The sequence below is a fragment of the Tupaia chinensis genome, unplaced genomic scaffold (genome assembly GCF_000334495.1).
Source record: "Tupaia chinensis unplaced genomic scaffold, TupChi_1.0 Scaffold139757_1, whole genome shotgun sequence".
Taxonomy (NCBI): domain Eukaryota; kingdom Metazoa; phylum Chordata; class Mammalia; order Scandentia; family Tupaiidae; genus Tupaia; species Tupaia belangeri.
The window spans coordinates 809,009-823,051 of NW_006199637.1; the positions used below are offsets into that span (position 1 = coordinate 809,009).

Here is a 14,043-nt window from a genome sequence, read left to right on the forward strand (position 1 = left end):
TCTGTCTTCCTGGAGAGCACACACACCCTATAGCAAAAACCTCTCAAAAAAAAAAAAAGCATTGGCATACTAAATGTAATGTTCTGGTCATGTATTTCTAAACTTGAGATACTTTTTCTTAATATTATACTGTTCCAAAATGGAGTCATGTAAGTGAAACCTCCTCCAAATGCCCAAAGAGCCAAGAGACAAAATAATGAGGCAGACAAGTCCACGTTGTTAGTTAAGCGTTTATTATGGGAAGTTATAGACAGAGGGAGGGCTTGGGTAGCCACAAGATGAGATCTCCATGACCTTCCCCCCCAGGCATATGCTATGTGGCTCCAGTGGGGAGTTAGTGTTGGAAGCAGACAAATTGCTGTCTTTATGTTTCGAATATTCCCCTTTCGTAGCTTTTTGTTTTATACTGCATTTATTTGCATGTGGCCCACTTCACTGCTACAATCAGATATCGGTCTATGTTTTGGGGTTATTCCCCCCAAGCTGAACACTAATATCATTTTGATGAATGCCCCATTATGTGATGAATGTGTAACTCTGGGCCAATTACCACTCCTCCCAATCTTGGTTTCCTTCTCCATAAAAAGGGCATAATGGGGACCAACCGATGGCATTGCCGTTACATCCCTGGACTCCCACATTCTGGACTCCCACATGGCCAACCGTGGTTCGAGTCCTGGACCTGGTGGCTTCAAAATCATGTCAGGCGGGTGGGGGGGCATGCCCAAGATGCTGGAAGGAGAATGGAGAAGGGATTGCAGTATGGCCATCACCCCTCCAGGGGGTGATTTACCACTTTCCTTCTTGCCATCTCTATCTCTCTTTCTCTCTCCAGCAAGTGCACATGCCCTAAGGCAAAAACCTCTTAAAAAGGGGGGGGGCGGGGAATGATAAAAGAAATGCGTGAAGTTTTAATATTGTACACCACAGTGCCTGCATGGCGCGGCTGCTGTCAACTTTTATTAGTATATTTTTCTTTGTACTATTTTTCCCCACTAACACTTATCATCCCAAATCAAATGTGGCCTGACATTACAACTATAGAAATGATGTGATCACTAGGAATTCCTTGCCCTTCCCACAGTGCCCTCCTGCCTGCTCAGTCCTTGCTTTTTCTGGCTTGCTTGTTGGCACAGCACACTCATTCATCTCTCCAGCAGATGGACTTTCCCAGTCTCAATGACCCCCCCTTCCTTTTGGCCTCTACTCCATTTTCTGGAGTTCAATTAAAATTCTATTTTGCTCTGTTTCTTCATTTGCCAGAAGGTATATGTGCTCACCAGAGAAAGAGACAGAGAGAGGAAGAGGAGAAGGCACCCTATGAAGGACATGGTTATGCCCCAATCGCTCTTTCTCCATCTTTCTCTCTTTTCAGGATTTTTGGGCATGCACACATGGGCCTGGTGTGTTTTTCAAGTCACTGGGGCAGAAATTAAAACCATGTACTCAGCCACGTGGGATTCAGCTGCCTTAACCACCAGGTCATGGAAGTGGCCCCAGTTCCATATTCTTTATGCAGGCTTTACATCAAGTTTAATCCACACCAATCTTTCTTTTTTGAGTTCCGAACCCTCTACGTGGAGTACCATGAGTGCGCTTCCTGTGGTTTGGTGGCTTTGTTCTTGGTATTGTTGTTGAACTAACTATAATAGACAAAACGGTCTACTAAAGGAGAAGAACAAGGCCCTTATCCAGTGAGTTATACTATCACCACTTTCAAGTAGGCAGTTCTCATTATTTTGAATTTTTGGCTTTTTACCATCTATTTGGTGATAATTTGGGACCTGGTTTGTGGAGGATTTAGCTTAGTTTCTACCAAGTGTTCCTTGATTAACTAGTCTGCGAGCACTTTTAATCTTCCAGTCTGGATTACTCTGTAAGTGTAAATTTCAATCCCTAGCCCAAGTGAGGGTAGACTTGTGGTTATGAATTCTAGGCCTCTTGACGCAGGAGCTCCTGCAGGAATAACAAAAGGGGGTAGAGAGGGGACTTGAACTCTGGGATTTAATGGGTTATCATTGTTGTTACACTATCATAAGCCAAGAGTATGAGTTGGGAAGTGTGATTTAGTCACCACATCTATAAGGAGGAGAGAAGGGTTCTGCGGTTAATGGTCTCCATAAACCACTCGTCTGTTATTGAAGACTGGCTAAGTCTCTGTCTCTGTGATTGTGTGATAGTTCATAGGAAGAAATGCCGGAAAGTTGACTGTTCCCATTATACAGAATAGACATTGACCCAGAACACTGGAACTGGGTACAGGTCTTCAGAGTACTTTATTCTGTTTTGCCAAAACAGGATAAGATGATAAACCTTCATGAGAGGAAGGAAGGTCGTCTTCGTGCATACATTACTCCCCAATTTCCCAAACCCACCTTTATTGAAATCTGCTCATTTCAGGAGCATAGGGCCTCTTCTCTTCCTTAGTAGTCTAGGCCCTACTAGCTCTTCATGGTGCACTGTCTGCTGTGCAGTATTTCAGTGTTCGCACCCCCCACCCCCACCCCCCAGAGAGAGAGACGGAGACAGAAAGAGGGAGAGAAGAAAGCACCTCCCATGGGGGAATGGTCGCCCTGCAGTCCCTTCTCCTCCCCCTCTCCCACCTTCCCAGATTTGGGGCACACATGCACACAAACCCAGCATGTTCTCCAGCTGCCAGGCCCAGGACTTGAACCGCATGATTGGCTATGTGGGATCCAGCCGCCTTAAATACTAGGCCACAGAGCTGGTCTGAGTTAATACTGTTACATACAGTTTCTTATTTTTCAGCACTGCTAGGAGACAAGCCAACTGGGTGCCCTTGTTCTAGTTGTATAGGTGAGGAATCTGAGAACTGGGGCTCAGGCTGGTGAAGGAGTTTTGCTCCAGAGGCCAATTCAAATAGTGTAACTAGGATTCCAGCACTAGCTCTTTGTCATCCCAGGCTATAGGATCAGACTCAAGCTTAACATGCAGCTGATACGTTTTACTCTCTGGATTTGTTTGTTTGCTCGTTTTTTATTGAGGTGAAATCCACATGACATACAGTTAATCATTTCAAACTGAATAATTCAGTGGTATTTAGTGCATTCACAATGGTGGGCAACTCATTCTACTTTCTAAACTTTCATTAGCTCCTCTCTGGGTTTATGTGCAGAATAAACCTGGGATCAGCAGTTGGCATAATGGTTATGTCACTGGACTCCCATGTAGTTGACCGCAGTTCAAGTCCTGGACCCGGTGGCTTAAACTCAGGCCAGGTGTATGTGTGTGCGTGCCCAAGATCCCGAGAGGAGAACGGAGGAGAAGGGATTGTGGTGTTGTTAGTCATCCCCCCTGGGGGGTGATTTCTCGCTTTATACTGCTCTGTCTTTCTGGCAAGTGCATGTGCCCTATAGCGAAAATAAACAAACAAAAAACCTCTTCCTCCCCCAAAAAAGAGGTAGCTCGTGGGAGGTATTTTGCTTTGGCCTCACCCCTAGGAAGGGGCTAAATGGACAGTAGCCTATGTTTGCGGACTCTCTCTAGCTTTCTCTCAGAAACCTGGTCATGTAGAAATGGATTTTTTAAATTTATTTCATTTTTTGTTTATTTATGTTTTAGTTTGCTACAGGATGTGTGTGCTTGTCACTGAGACTGGATAGAGAGGGAAAGTGAAAAATCACTCCTCAGAGAGGATAACCATGTTATAATCCCTTCTCCTCCCTTCTTTCCTCAGGATTTTGGGCAAGCATGCATCTGTGCCTGGCGTGTTTTTCAAGTCACTGGGTCCGGGACTTGAACTGTACAATCATGTGGGATTCAGCTACCTCAACCACTATACTACTGGCTAGACATAGGAAATTTTCCTTAAATTTAGCACCTTGAGAAAGACAGTTTGAGGGTCCATGAGGTATTCTCCACTATACTACTGGCTGGACTAGACATAGGAAATTTTCCTTAAATTTAGCACCTTGAGAAAGACAGTTTGAGGGTCCATGAGGTATTCTTACCCTGATCTTTTTTCCCCCCAGAATGACATATCAAAATTGTTCCCTTCCAGGAAACTTTTCCCAAGAATCTCCTATTTTCTAATCACATTTACCTACCAATGCTCCAGTGCTTAATTCTGTACTGTTCACACAGCTGCCTTTTTTTTTTTTTTTTTTAGGTTTTTGCTGTAGGGAGTGTGTGCTTGCCAGAAAGACAGAGAGACAGAAAGCGAGAAATCACCCCTCAGGGGGGATGGCCATGCCAAAATCCCTTCTCCTCTATTCTCCTCTCAAGATCCTGGGCACACACACACTACACCTGGCGTGAGTTTAAGCCCCTGGGTCTGGTTCTCAAACTGCAGTCGACTACATGGGAGTCCAGCAGCATAGCCATTATGCCAACTGCTGGTCCCTTTTTATTTTGAGGAGTGTGTATTCTCAGTTGGGCTGTGACGTGCCCAACCTTGGAGGTACCAAAGTGCTTTCCATTATGCTGGGTACAAAATAGGTGCTTACCCAGTATGTGCTGACTTGAAGTGAATGGTGGCCAGCTTGCTCCAAAATTCCAGTTGCCACCTGGTGATCAGCACGTTTTCTACCTTTGAAACAATAGGTTTGGTGACTGAAGATGTGTTCACTGTGGTGCTGAGGAGTGGCCCAGCAGGGCTGGTCCTGGTTCTTGTCTGCTGTCACTCTGAAAGTTTCCAACTCTCACATCTGTGGTGTGAGTGCTATGAGGTGAGTATTTCAAGCAGGCTAACCCTAGAGTAGCATGGTCTTGGCCTTTATTGAAATCTGCTAATTTCAGGAGGATAGGCCTGGAATAAACCCAGGGCTCAGGAAGTCTTGACTGTTCCGTTGGCTTCCTCTGTTACCAGGTGGTTGAGGTAGAGGGGCTAAGGAGTAGTGTGGCCAGGGAATTTAGGATGAGGACCCACACACAGAGGCCTAGGCTTCAGAAGCAGCTGGACTTGCAGGCTAGCCACCTCAACTTAGGCTGCTTAATGCTATTATTGCCAAAGCCACCCCTAAAATGCCTGTGGCCAAGGCCGCCGCAATCACGGCCCAGTAGAGTGGGCCACGAAGTTTGCTACGCACCGCTGGGAAGAGCTCACTATTCTGCAGGGTGTAGAGGTAAGGTTTCTCCTATGGAGGGAGAGAAGGATTCAGAGGTTAAAGGCCTCCATAACCATCCATCTGTTCTCTTGAGATGTGCTTAGTCCCCAACTCTGTGACAGTAAAGTAACTTTTTCACAGCCCTTCTGTTTGTAAAGCTCCTTCCTTTATACCATACCCAAATCTTTTGCTGTGTAGATGGGTATCAAAAACACTCAATACGTAGCTTTAACTCCCTCTTGGTTTCTTACCAGCATCCCTTCCCCTGATAGACATGGTGTGGAAAGACTGGAACTGACCAGTAGAAGAGAGTCTTGGGCGGCTGGTGGACCTCCCACCTCTTTCTCTCTGTATCACTCCTGGACAACCGTTCCCATCCTCTCATCCCTGGAGTGCTCGAGGATTGGGGAAGTTAATGCAGAAAGACAGCTGTTCTGTAGTAGAATAAATAACTAAAAATGAGAAGGACCAGCAGAGGTACTTGGTCTTCTTCCCTCCCCCCTCTACCTCTCTTTCTCTTTGTGAGTGTCACGGGCCCCTGTTGCGTGGGGCCCTGTGCTAGGAGTCTGATGAGAACCTGAGAGTTAAGATGTGATATCTTCAGCATTGTCCAATAGGGAGCTGAGGTGTGTACGGAAACAATCACATCAGAAAAGTCAGTGGGTCAGTGACTTGTGAGATGTACAGGCAGGAAAGAGAGACCAACGTGGGTGTGTGTCTGGAGGCAGGAATGATCAGGTAAGATAAGGTGGACCTATAATCCAGACCGGGCGACAACTGGGCCTGGAAGGTGGTGAAGATATTCACAGGCAGAGATGGGGGATAAGCCCCAGGAGAAGCAGGCGGCAGAAGTAAAAGTGTGATAAAGACAATTGTGAAGTGTATGCAACAGAGGGAAGTGGACCTAACCTCTGGACTTGTGTCAACAGGCAGTGGGATAGGGCAAGGATTTTAAGCAGCCTGGTCAAGACTGAAGTTACCTTCCAGGAAGGTCTGTTTGTCTGGTAGCAAGTGCAGGAAGGATGGAGAAGGGGAAGAGAACTGAAGAGGCATGGTGGAGACAAGCCAGTGGTCCAGGCGAGGGTAGTGGGGATACAAAGGGAGGAAGAGGACTGTGCTCCTGGGAACTGACACCATCTTGTTTATCTTTGCCTGGTAGAGACAAGCCAGTGGTCCAGGCGCAGGTGGTGGGCATGGAAAGGGAGGAAGAGGACCGTGCCTCCGGGAAATGACACCATCTTTGCCTCCCGATCCCTGCCTTCCCGTGTCATCCTTGGCGTGGGAGAGCTTCTCAATGCATGTTAAAGATGGTGGATGCATCAGATCAGAAGCAATGGGTGACTCAGTACACCTGGCTAGTGCTCGCAAGACTGCCTCTCTGAGTGACTCATCTCACTTTTAGATGGAGCTGAGATGTTTCAGAGGCAGTGAGGACAGGTGAGATTTGAGAACAGTGGCAGTGAAAAGAGGCATATATGATAAAGCCTCTAAGGGACACCTTTGTGCCTCCAGGTGACAGGACATTTCTCCCTCAAGCCCCCAGGCATCCCACCCTGGACAGAAAAGATATTCACTTACGGGAGAGGGGCACTTGAGTTTCTTTCGACTGTAGGTGAAGTTGGTGGTGGTCGTCTTCTGGCCTATCGGTTCCAGCTGCAGAGAAAAAGGACACTTCCATTCTCTGCAACTCTGGGAGAGACTTCCCTGTTGAAGGCGGAGTCTCACACCTCCCTTTGGAAGGGTGGGTTGTTACTGGCAAGGTGGCAAGACCTTTGGCAGAAACCAGCAGTCAGAGGGTGGCTTGTCACAGAGTGTCTGTCAGAGCACAGGGAGGCTCTGTGTCTGCATCTGTGGATTTACTGAGGAGGAAATAGGCTCAGGAGAGTCAACAGTGAGTCCATAGAAGGGCTAGGACCAAGACCTCCGTCCTTTGGGTTTCTTCATAGGTGGCTATGACTGCAGATAGTGTATTTTCAGTGTTATAAAACGGTGATATAAAATGGTAATAAACATATTTATCAACTTCTTGAAATGCATGGGGCTAGTCAATATCAGGAAAATTTTGAAAACATCTTGGTTACCATGACATATTATTACACTTGACTTGTCAACCATAAGAAATTGGAGTGGAGCCAGCAGGTGGCATAGTAGTTAAGGGTCTGGACTACTTATGGCAGTTTGAGTCCCACAGTCGGTGGCTTGGAAATCATACTGGGTGCATGTGTATATGAACCCAAAACCCTGAAAGGAAAATGGAGGAAAGGAGGTGGTGGTGTGGCCAGCCCCCGTGGGAGCTGATTTCTCACTTTCTCTCTGTCTCTCCAGCTAGTGTGTATACCCTAGGGCAAAATTCTCTTAAAACCAAAACAAGACACATAACTGTTTTCTCACTTGAGTTACTTTGTTTTTCACATAAATGGAAAGATTTCCTTGAAATATCCCTGGGAGGAATGGTGGCTCGGTGGAATTCTGCCTAATACTTTTTTTTGGGGGGGGGGGAGGTTTTCACTATAGGGTGCATGTGCTCGCCAGCCAGCCAGAGACAGAGAGACAGAAAATGAGAAATCACCCCTCAGGGGGGATGGCCACGCCACAATCCCTTCTGCTCCATTCTCCTCTCGGGATCTTGGGCACGCATGCACACGCACCCGGCGTGAGTTTTAACCCAACCGGTTCGAGACGTGAACCGTGGTCAACTACATGGGAGTCCAGCGACATAGCCATTACACTAACTGCTGGTCCCTCTGCCTAATACTTTTGACCCAGTACCTCTGAGAAAGAGCCAGAAGCTGCTGTACCCTCTCCTCAGTGTCTTTGGCCTGTAACCTGTCCTCTGACATATGGCCAGCTCTGAGAATGGACCCCTGGCATGGTGACTATGGGCAGTCTGTGCTGAGCAACTGGCTTCCACTCATCATGTAACCGGCTTTCCTGTTCATGACCACCAGGTACCGCCAAGGAAGAAAGTGAAAGCTTGCCATCCAAGCCAGTGACCTTACCTGACCCACAACTGCTTTCTGTTGTCTTAAAACCTTTAACATCTGCTCCTCGATAACATAATTAGAGGAGGAAGAGCAGCTCTGGTCCTGGGAGAGACACTGCAGTGCCCAGAGTGAACACAGTGGACAGATCACTGGGGTTCCGGCTCTGCCGGTCATGAGCTGTGCAGTGCTAGGCAGGCTTCAGAGCTTCTCAAAGGTCAGGGATGGGTGTGAAATCCTGCCCTGACACGTGGGGTTATTGCGAGCATTGAATGGGACAATGACACGAGAGCACATGTGAGCAGAGGTGGCTTACATGTGTAAGATAGTGCTATTTCTACTTTCTTTGAGTGGAGGAAATTCAAGGTCTTGGGTAACAGAACCACCGAGTGAAAAGTCAGGTAGACATGCCCAGGGACAACCCAGGAACCCAGGACCTAACTGACACAGAGGCAGGTCATGATCACATGGGTCTGGTGAGTGCAGCAGTTTCTCCTTTTCTGCTGAGTCCTCCCCATCAGCACATACCCTGCTCTGATACCGCCCTCCTTGGCTATTTTCATAATGTCCTGCAAGGGTTGTCTGTCGTCGCTGCTGCACTTCCTGACCTTCCATGCTGCCGGCCACTCATTTCCAGTCAGTCTACAGCCTTTGTCACTAAACAGACGTTCTGATCAAGGTCCCAGTGACCTCCACACAGATCCAACAGTCACTCTTCGGCCTTATCTAGTTTGACTTTTCAGCTGCTTTTGTCAAAGTTGACATCTCCTTCTTGAGACACCTACTTCTCTTGGCTTCCTGGACACCACCACCTTCTCATCTCCTTCCTACCTTTCCCACTCATCTCTGGTCTCAAAAGTTAGAATGAATGCCCTTGGGTGGTAGTTGGTCCAGATCCAACGGTCACTCTTCGGCCTTATCTTTGACTTCTCAGCTGCTTTTGTCAAAGTTGACATCTCCTTCTTGAGACACCTACTTCTCTTGGCTTCCTGGACACCACCACCTTCTCATCTCCTTCCTACCTTTCCCACTCATCTCTGGTCTCAAAAGTTAGAATGAATGCCCTTGGGTGGTAGTTGGTCCTATCCTCTTTTCTATTTTCTACCTATTCTTTTTCTAGGAGCTCTTAGTTAATCTCACAGTTTTGAATATCAAATCTATGCTAATAACTGCACTATTTCTTTTTGCTTTTGTAAAAAAATTTTAAAAAATAAAAAATAAAAAAATCTCTAGCCTGATCTCCTTCCTAAGCTCCAGAGTTCTATATTTAACATTTACCTGATACTGCTATGTGGATGTTGGGAGGGCTGTTCACACTTCCTGCATCCAAAATAGAACTCTTGATTTTTCCCTCTCAAGCCTGTTTCTACCAGTTCAGCCCCCAATTTCTTTCTTTCTTCTTTTTTTTTTGGAGAGGTTTTTGCTATAGGGTGCGTGCGCTCGCCAGACAGACAGAGAGAGATATAGAGACAGAGAGTGAGAAATCACCCCCCCGGGGGATGGCCACACCGCAATCCCTTCTCCTCCATTCTCCTCTCGGGATCTTGGGCACGCACACACACCACCCAGTGTGAGTTTAAGCTACCGGGTCCGGGACTCGAACCGTGGTCGACTACGTGGGAGTCCAGCGACATAGCCATTATGCTAACTGCTGGTCCCGTCCCCAGTTTCTAAGATTGAAACCAAGGTGCTGTCTTTTGTTCCTCTCATCCTTCACCCATCAACCAGTCATTCTGAATCTGACGTCTCTTTTTCTCCACGGCCATTAACCGGGTCCCAGCTACCTTCACTTCATCTTTCACCTAACACCTACAGGTCTTTGCAAGCCCACCTTCCTTTTCTTCTAGCCAGAGGGACAGTGGAGCAGATCTCTCCCATTTTGGATCATCCAAGAACCTGGCCCCTCCCACCTCTTCTGCCTGCTCACTTCCCTCAAGGACTTCAATCTCAATCCTGACTCTGGGCTCACAAGAGTCCTGATTCCTCTGCCTGCCTGGAAACCTCCCAATGTTCTGTTCTCAGTTTACCTGTCCCTTCTGCAGGGAGGCTGCCCTCTCCTCCAAGATTACTCTCTATCACATCACCCTGCTTGATTTTTTTTTTTTTTAAACCTCACGTATGGTCAAAACTACCTTGTTGATTTGTCTACATGTTTGTCATCTTTTTTTCCCGCTAGACTATACACTCAGAGTAGGGATATTTTTTTCCTGGTCACCGCTGAACTCTCAGCACATAGCAACACTCAATAAATCATTGAATGAAAGACCTGCATGTAGAGGCTCTGGAGGAGAAGGCCTGGAGCTCCTCACAGGAATGGAGTTGTTTTTCCTAGAACCAACATTTTCCCTGCTGGGCCCCCTGGATACAGATGGCATAGCAAAGGTGAGGACTGGTCAGGGGGCAGTGGGCTGCTCTGGGGCTCCAGAGGTGGCTTCCTGCAGGAGCTGGTACCTGAGAGGAGCGGTGAGGTGCGTGAGAAGAGCAATCCAGTATAAGGGGCACACACACAGAGGGGCAAAGCAGACTGGGTAGTACAGGAAACCGCAGGAGTTGCCAATCGCCCAGTGCAAGGCGGAGGCTGGTGGGAGCAGCAGTAAGAGACGTTAACCAGGGCCAAGTCCCAGATAGCTTTTGCCTGTTGTGCTAAGGTGCCTGGCCTGTCTCTTTTAGAGGTGGGGGCCTTGGAAGTTTGAACAGGGAAGTGACTTGGTCAGGTTGTCTTTTTATCAATTACTTGCTTGCCCCACGGAAGCTTGACCTAAGGCAGTGGTTTTTAAATCTCCACATTAAAATCATTTGGGAGCTTTTAAACTGTACTGAATCCAGATCCCACCCCAGACCAATGAAGTTAGAATCTCTGGAGGAAAAGCCCAGCCAGGACTTGTATCAAGTAAAAACTTTTTTTTTTTTTCTTTTTTTTAACTTTCTTGCCGTAGGGCAAGTATGTTCACCAGAAAGAGAGACAATGAGAGGGAAAGTGAGAAATCACCCTCCGGGGGAATGGCCTCCCTGCAATCCCTTCTTCCTTTCCTCTGGGGACATGCCCAGTGTGATTTTTAGGCTGCCGTGTCCAGGACTCAAATTGTGGTTCGCCATGTAGGAGTCTAGCTCCTTAACCACCACACCACCTGCAGGCTCCTCAAGTAAAAACCTCAAAGTAAACTCTTTTTTTTTTTTTTTTTTTTAAATTTCAGAAAGAGCCTGAGAGACAAATTACCCCCCAATGGGGTATGATTGTGTTGCAATCCCTTCTCCTCCGTTTTTCCATCCTGTCAGTGTTTTGTTTTGTTTTTAGAGATTTTTGCTATAGGGCATGTGTGCTTGCCAGAGAGATAAGAGAGACAGAAAGCAAGAAATTACCTCTGAAGGGGGATGGCCATGCCGTAATTCCTTCTCCTCCAGTCAACTCTCAGGATTTTGGGCAGGCACACATATGTGCCTGGTGCGAGTTTTAAGCTACTGGGTTCGGGACTAGAACTGCGGTTGACCTATGTAGGAGTCCAGCAACGTAACCATTATGCCTTCTGCTGGTCCCCTGTCAGGGTTTTGAGCACGCATACATGCGCCCCACTCAGTGTGTTTTTCAAGCCCAGACAGGGATTTGAACCATGGTTGACCATGTGGGATCTAGCTCCCTTAAGGATTAGCCCCATCATGTAGTGGTTAAGAAAAGCTAACTTACACATCGAAGCAAGGTCTAATTGTGAGTGATCAGCTGATGAGTTTTGATAGTGAACATACTAGCATCCAGATCAAGAAACAATATTATTAGTGCTCAGAAGCCTGCTTCCTGTCTTCTTCTAGTATTATCTACCCTCCCCCACAATAAGACAGACTATGACTTATTTTTTTTTTAAGAGAGATTTTTGTTATAGGGCATGTGTGCTCTCCAGAAAGAAAAAGAGAGACAGAGAGAGACAGAAAACTGAGGGGTGGGGGCACGCCGCAATCCCTTCTCCTCCATTTTCCTCTCAGGATCTTGGATATGCATGCACATGTGCCCAGAATGATTTTAAGCCACTGAGTCTGGGACTTGAACCACCGTTGACTACATGGGAGTCCAGTGACATAACCATTACACCATCTGCTGGTCCCCACATTATGACTTCTAAAGCCCGTATGTTAAATTGTTTGCTCTTAAAAATTATATATGGAACCAGCAGTTGGCGTAATGGCTATGTCGCTGGACTCCCATGTAGTCGACCATGGTTCAAGCCCCAGGCCTGATGGCTTAAACTCATGCCTGGCGTGTGTGCAAGATCCCGTGAGGAGAATGGAGGAGAAGGGATTGCGATGTGGCCATCCTCCTGGGGGGTGATTTCTCACTTTCTGTCTCTCTGTTTCTCTGTGTCTTTCTGGTGAGCGCACACACCTTATAGCAAAAAATCTCCAAAAACAAAAACAAAAAAAGGATATATATATATATATACACACACACACATATATGTATATGTGTATGTATATATTTATAAAATGAGGGAACTTCAAAAATCTAATAGAAAATGGAATTAAAGTACAAGTTTATTTTGTTGTAAAAGTTGAAATTCATGCATAGTTTTTTCTTAATACACATTTTCATGATCTTGTTGAAGATCCCTTGTATTGTCATATGGCGATGTTTGCTTATTCTCTGTGCTCTGAGGTATTCATTATATGAGTGTATGACAGTTTGTTTCATTTGGCTGTTGATAGACATTTGAGGAATTTCCAGTTTGGGTCTAAAATGAATAGTACTGCTAAGAAAATTCTTGTATGTATCTTTTGATGGACACGTGTGCGCTTTTCTGTGGGGAATACAACTAGCAGTGGAATTGTTAGGTCACAGGAAATACATGTGCTCATTAAATATGCCAAAGAGTTTTCCAAAGTGTTGTAGGCACTAATTGTTTTTAAGAAGTCCCAGATGATTCCACTAGCAGCCAGAGCTGAGAATTGCCGTTCTAAGAGCCGCTAAGTCTGGAGAGAGAGATACCGATTAGGAGCCTGGAGCTGTCACCCAGCGCCTGGGGAGATGCACCTATTAGCTGAGAGTGGGATTTCCATGGAAGAGAGAGCAGGCAGCAGTAGAGGAACAGGCCTCAGAAAAGAGAAGGAAAAACTTTTAATAAAAGGCAAAAGCAAGCCAAGGAGTAGGAAAACATTTCCTGGTTCTTGTGGTTCTGGTTTTGCCTTTGCAGAGGTCTCTGGAGAAGGAGTTATGAGCTAGTAAGAGAGGTACACACAAGAGAGAAAATAGCTTAAAGTACCTTTGTTGCCCCAGGAGGGTGCCTTGGAAACAGCAGCCAAAGCCTGCAGACACTATGTCATAGGACTCTAATTAGGAGACATGAATTCACCAGTTATACATGTGCTTATCAGGTCAAGAGCAGGCGGGGAGGACATGGAGAACCAAGACGCTACCCCCATCCCCCTTGTGCACCAACCAGCTGTGTGACGCTGGGCGATCTGCTTCGTGTCTCTGTATTTTAGTTACAGAATGTTCTGGCTAGATGACCTTTCAGATCTGTTCCAGCTCTAACAGCCTATTATTCATTTTATGTCACTCCAGGGGTGAAATTCCAGTAGGAAGATAATCCGAAAAGTTGGCACGATGCTATAGCTTTACGTCTGAAAAGATCTGGGATGAAAACATTGTACTATATAATTATTTCCCCAAATTATACAGCACAGGATAAGCAACTCTTGGATGAGTTTAGTTTTGTTTTGCTTTGTTTTTGTTATTTTTAAATTCGGGGCAAGGCTGATGATAATGGCTGGACATTCTGGTCTTGTTACCTACATGGCTCTCTGGCAGTGTTCACCTTTGTTTTCATGGAAATCCTTCCTACCTGCCTTTATGATATAAAAACCTCTCACCTGGATGAGTGGGAAGAACCGCTGGGCTGCTTTGGAAGAGAAGGTTAGACCTACATTATTATTATTATTGCTATTTTGTAATTTGCCAGTGGGCACAATTGCTCATTGGAGAGAAACAGAAAGGAAAAATGAGAAAGTAC

General features: G+C 46.2%; 1 protein-coding gene across 1 annotated transcript in view; it reads right to left on the minus strand.

The window, feature by feature from the left end:
* Window positions 1-4,698: 4,698 nt before the first annotated feature.
* The window catches only part of PLB1 (phospholipase B1), a 110,979-nt gene continuing 101,634 nt past the window's right edge, over window positions 4,699-14,043 (minus strand). Inside the window, exons 48-49 of the mRNA XM_014593142.1 lie at window positions 6,645-6,719; window positions 4,699-5,096 (exon numbers count right to left, since the gene is read on the minus strand). Coding sequence (XP_014448628.1) covers window positions 4,938-5,096; window positions 6,645-6,719 — 234 coding nt within the window. The 3' untranslated portion in view covers window positions 4,699-4,937. The remainder of the gene's footprint in view (window positions 5,097-6,644; window positions 6,720-14,043) is intronic.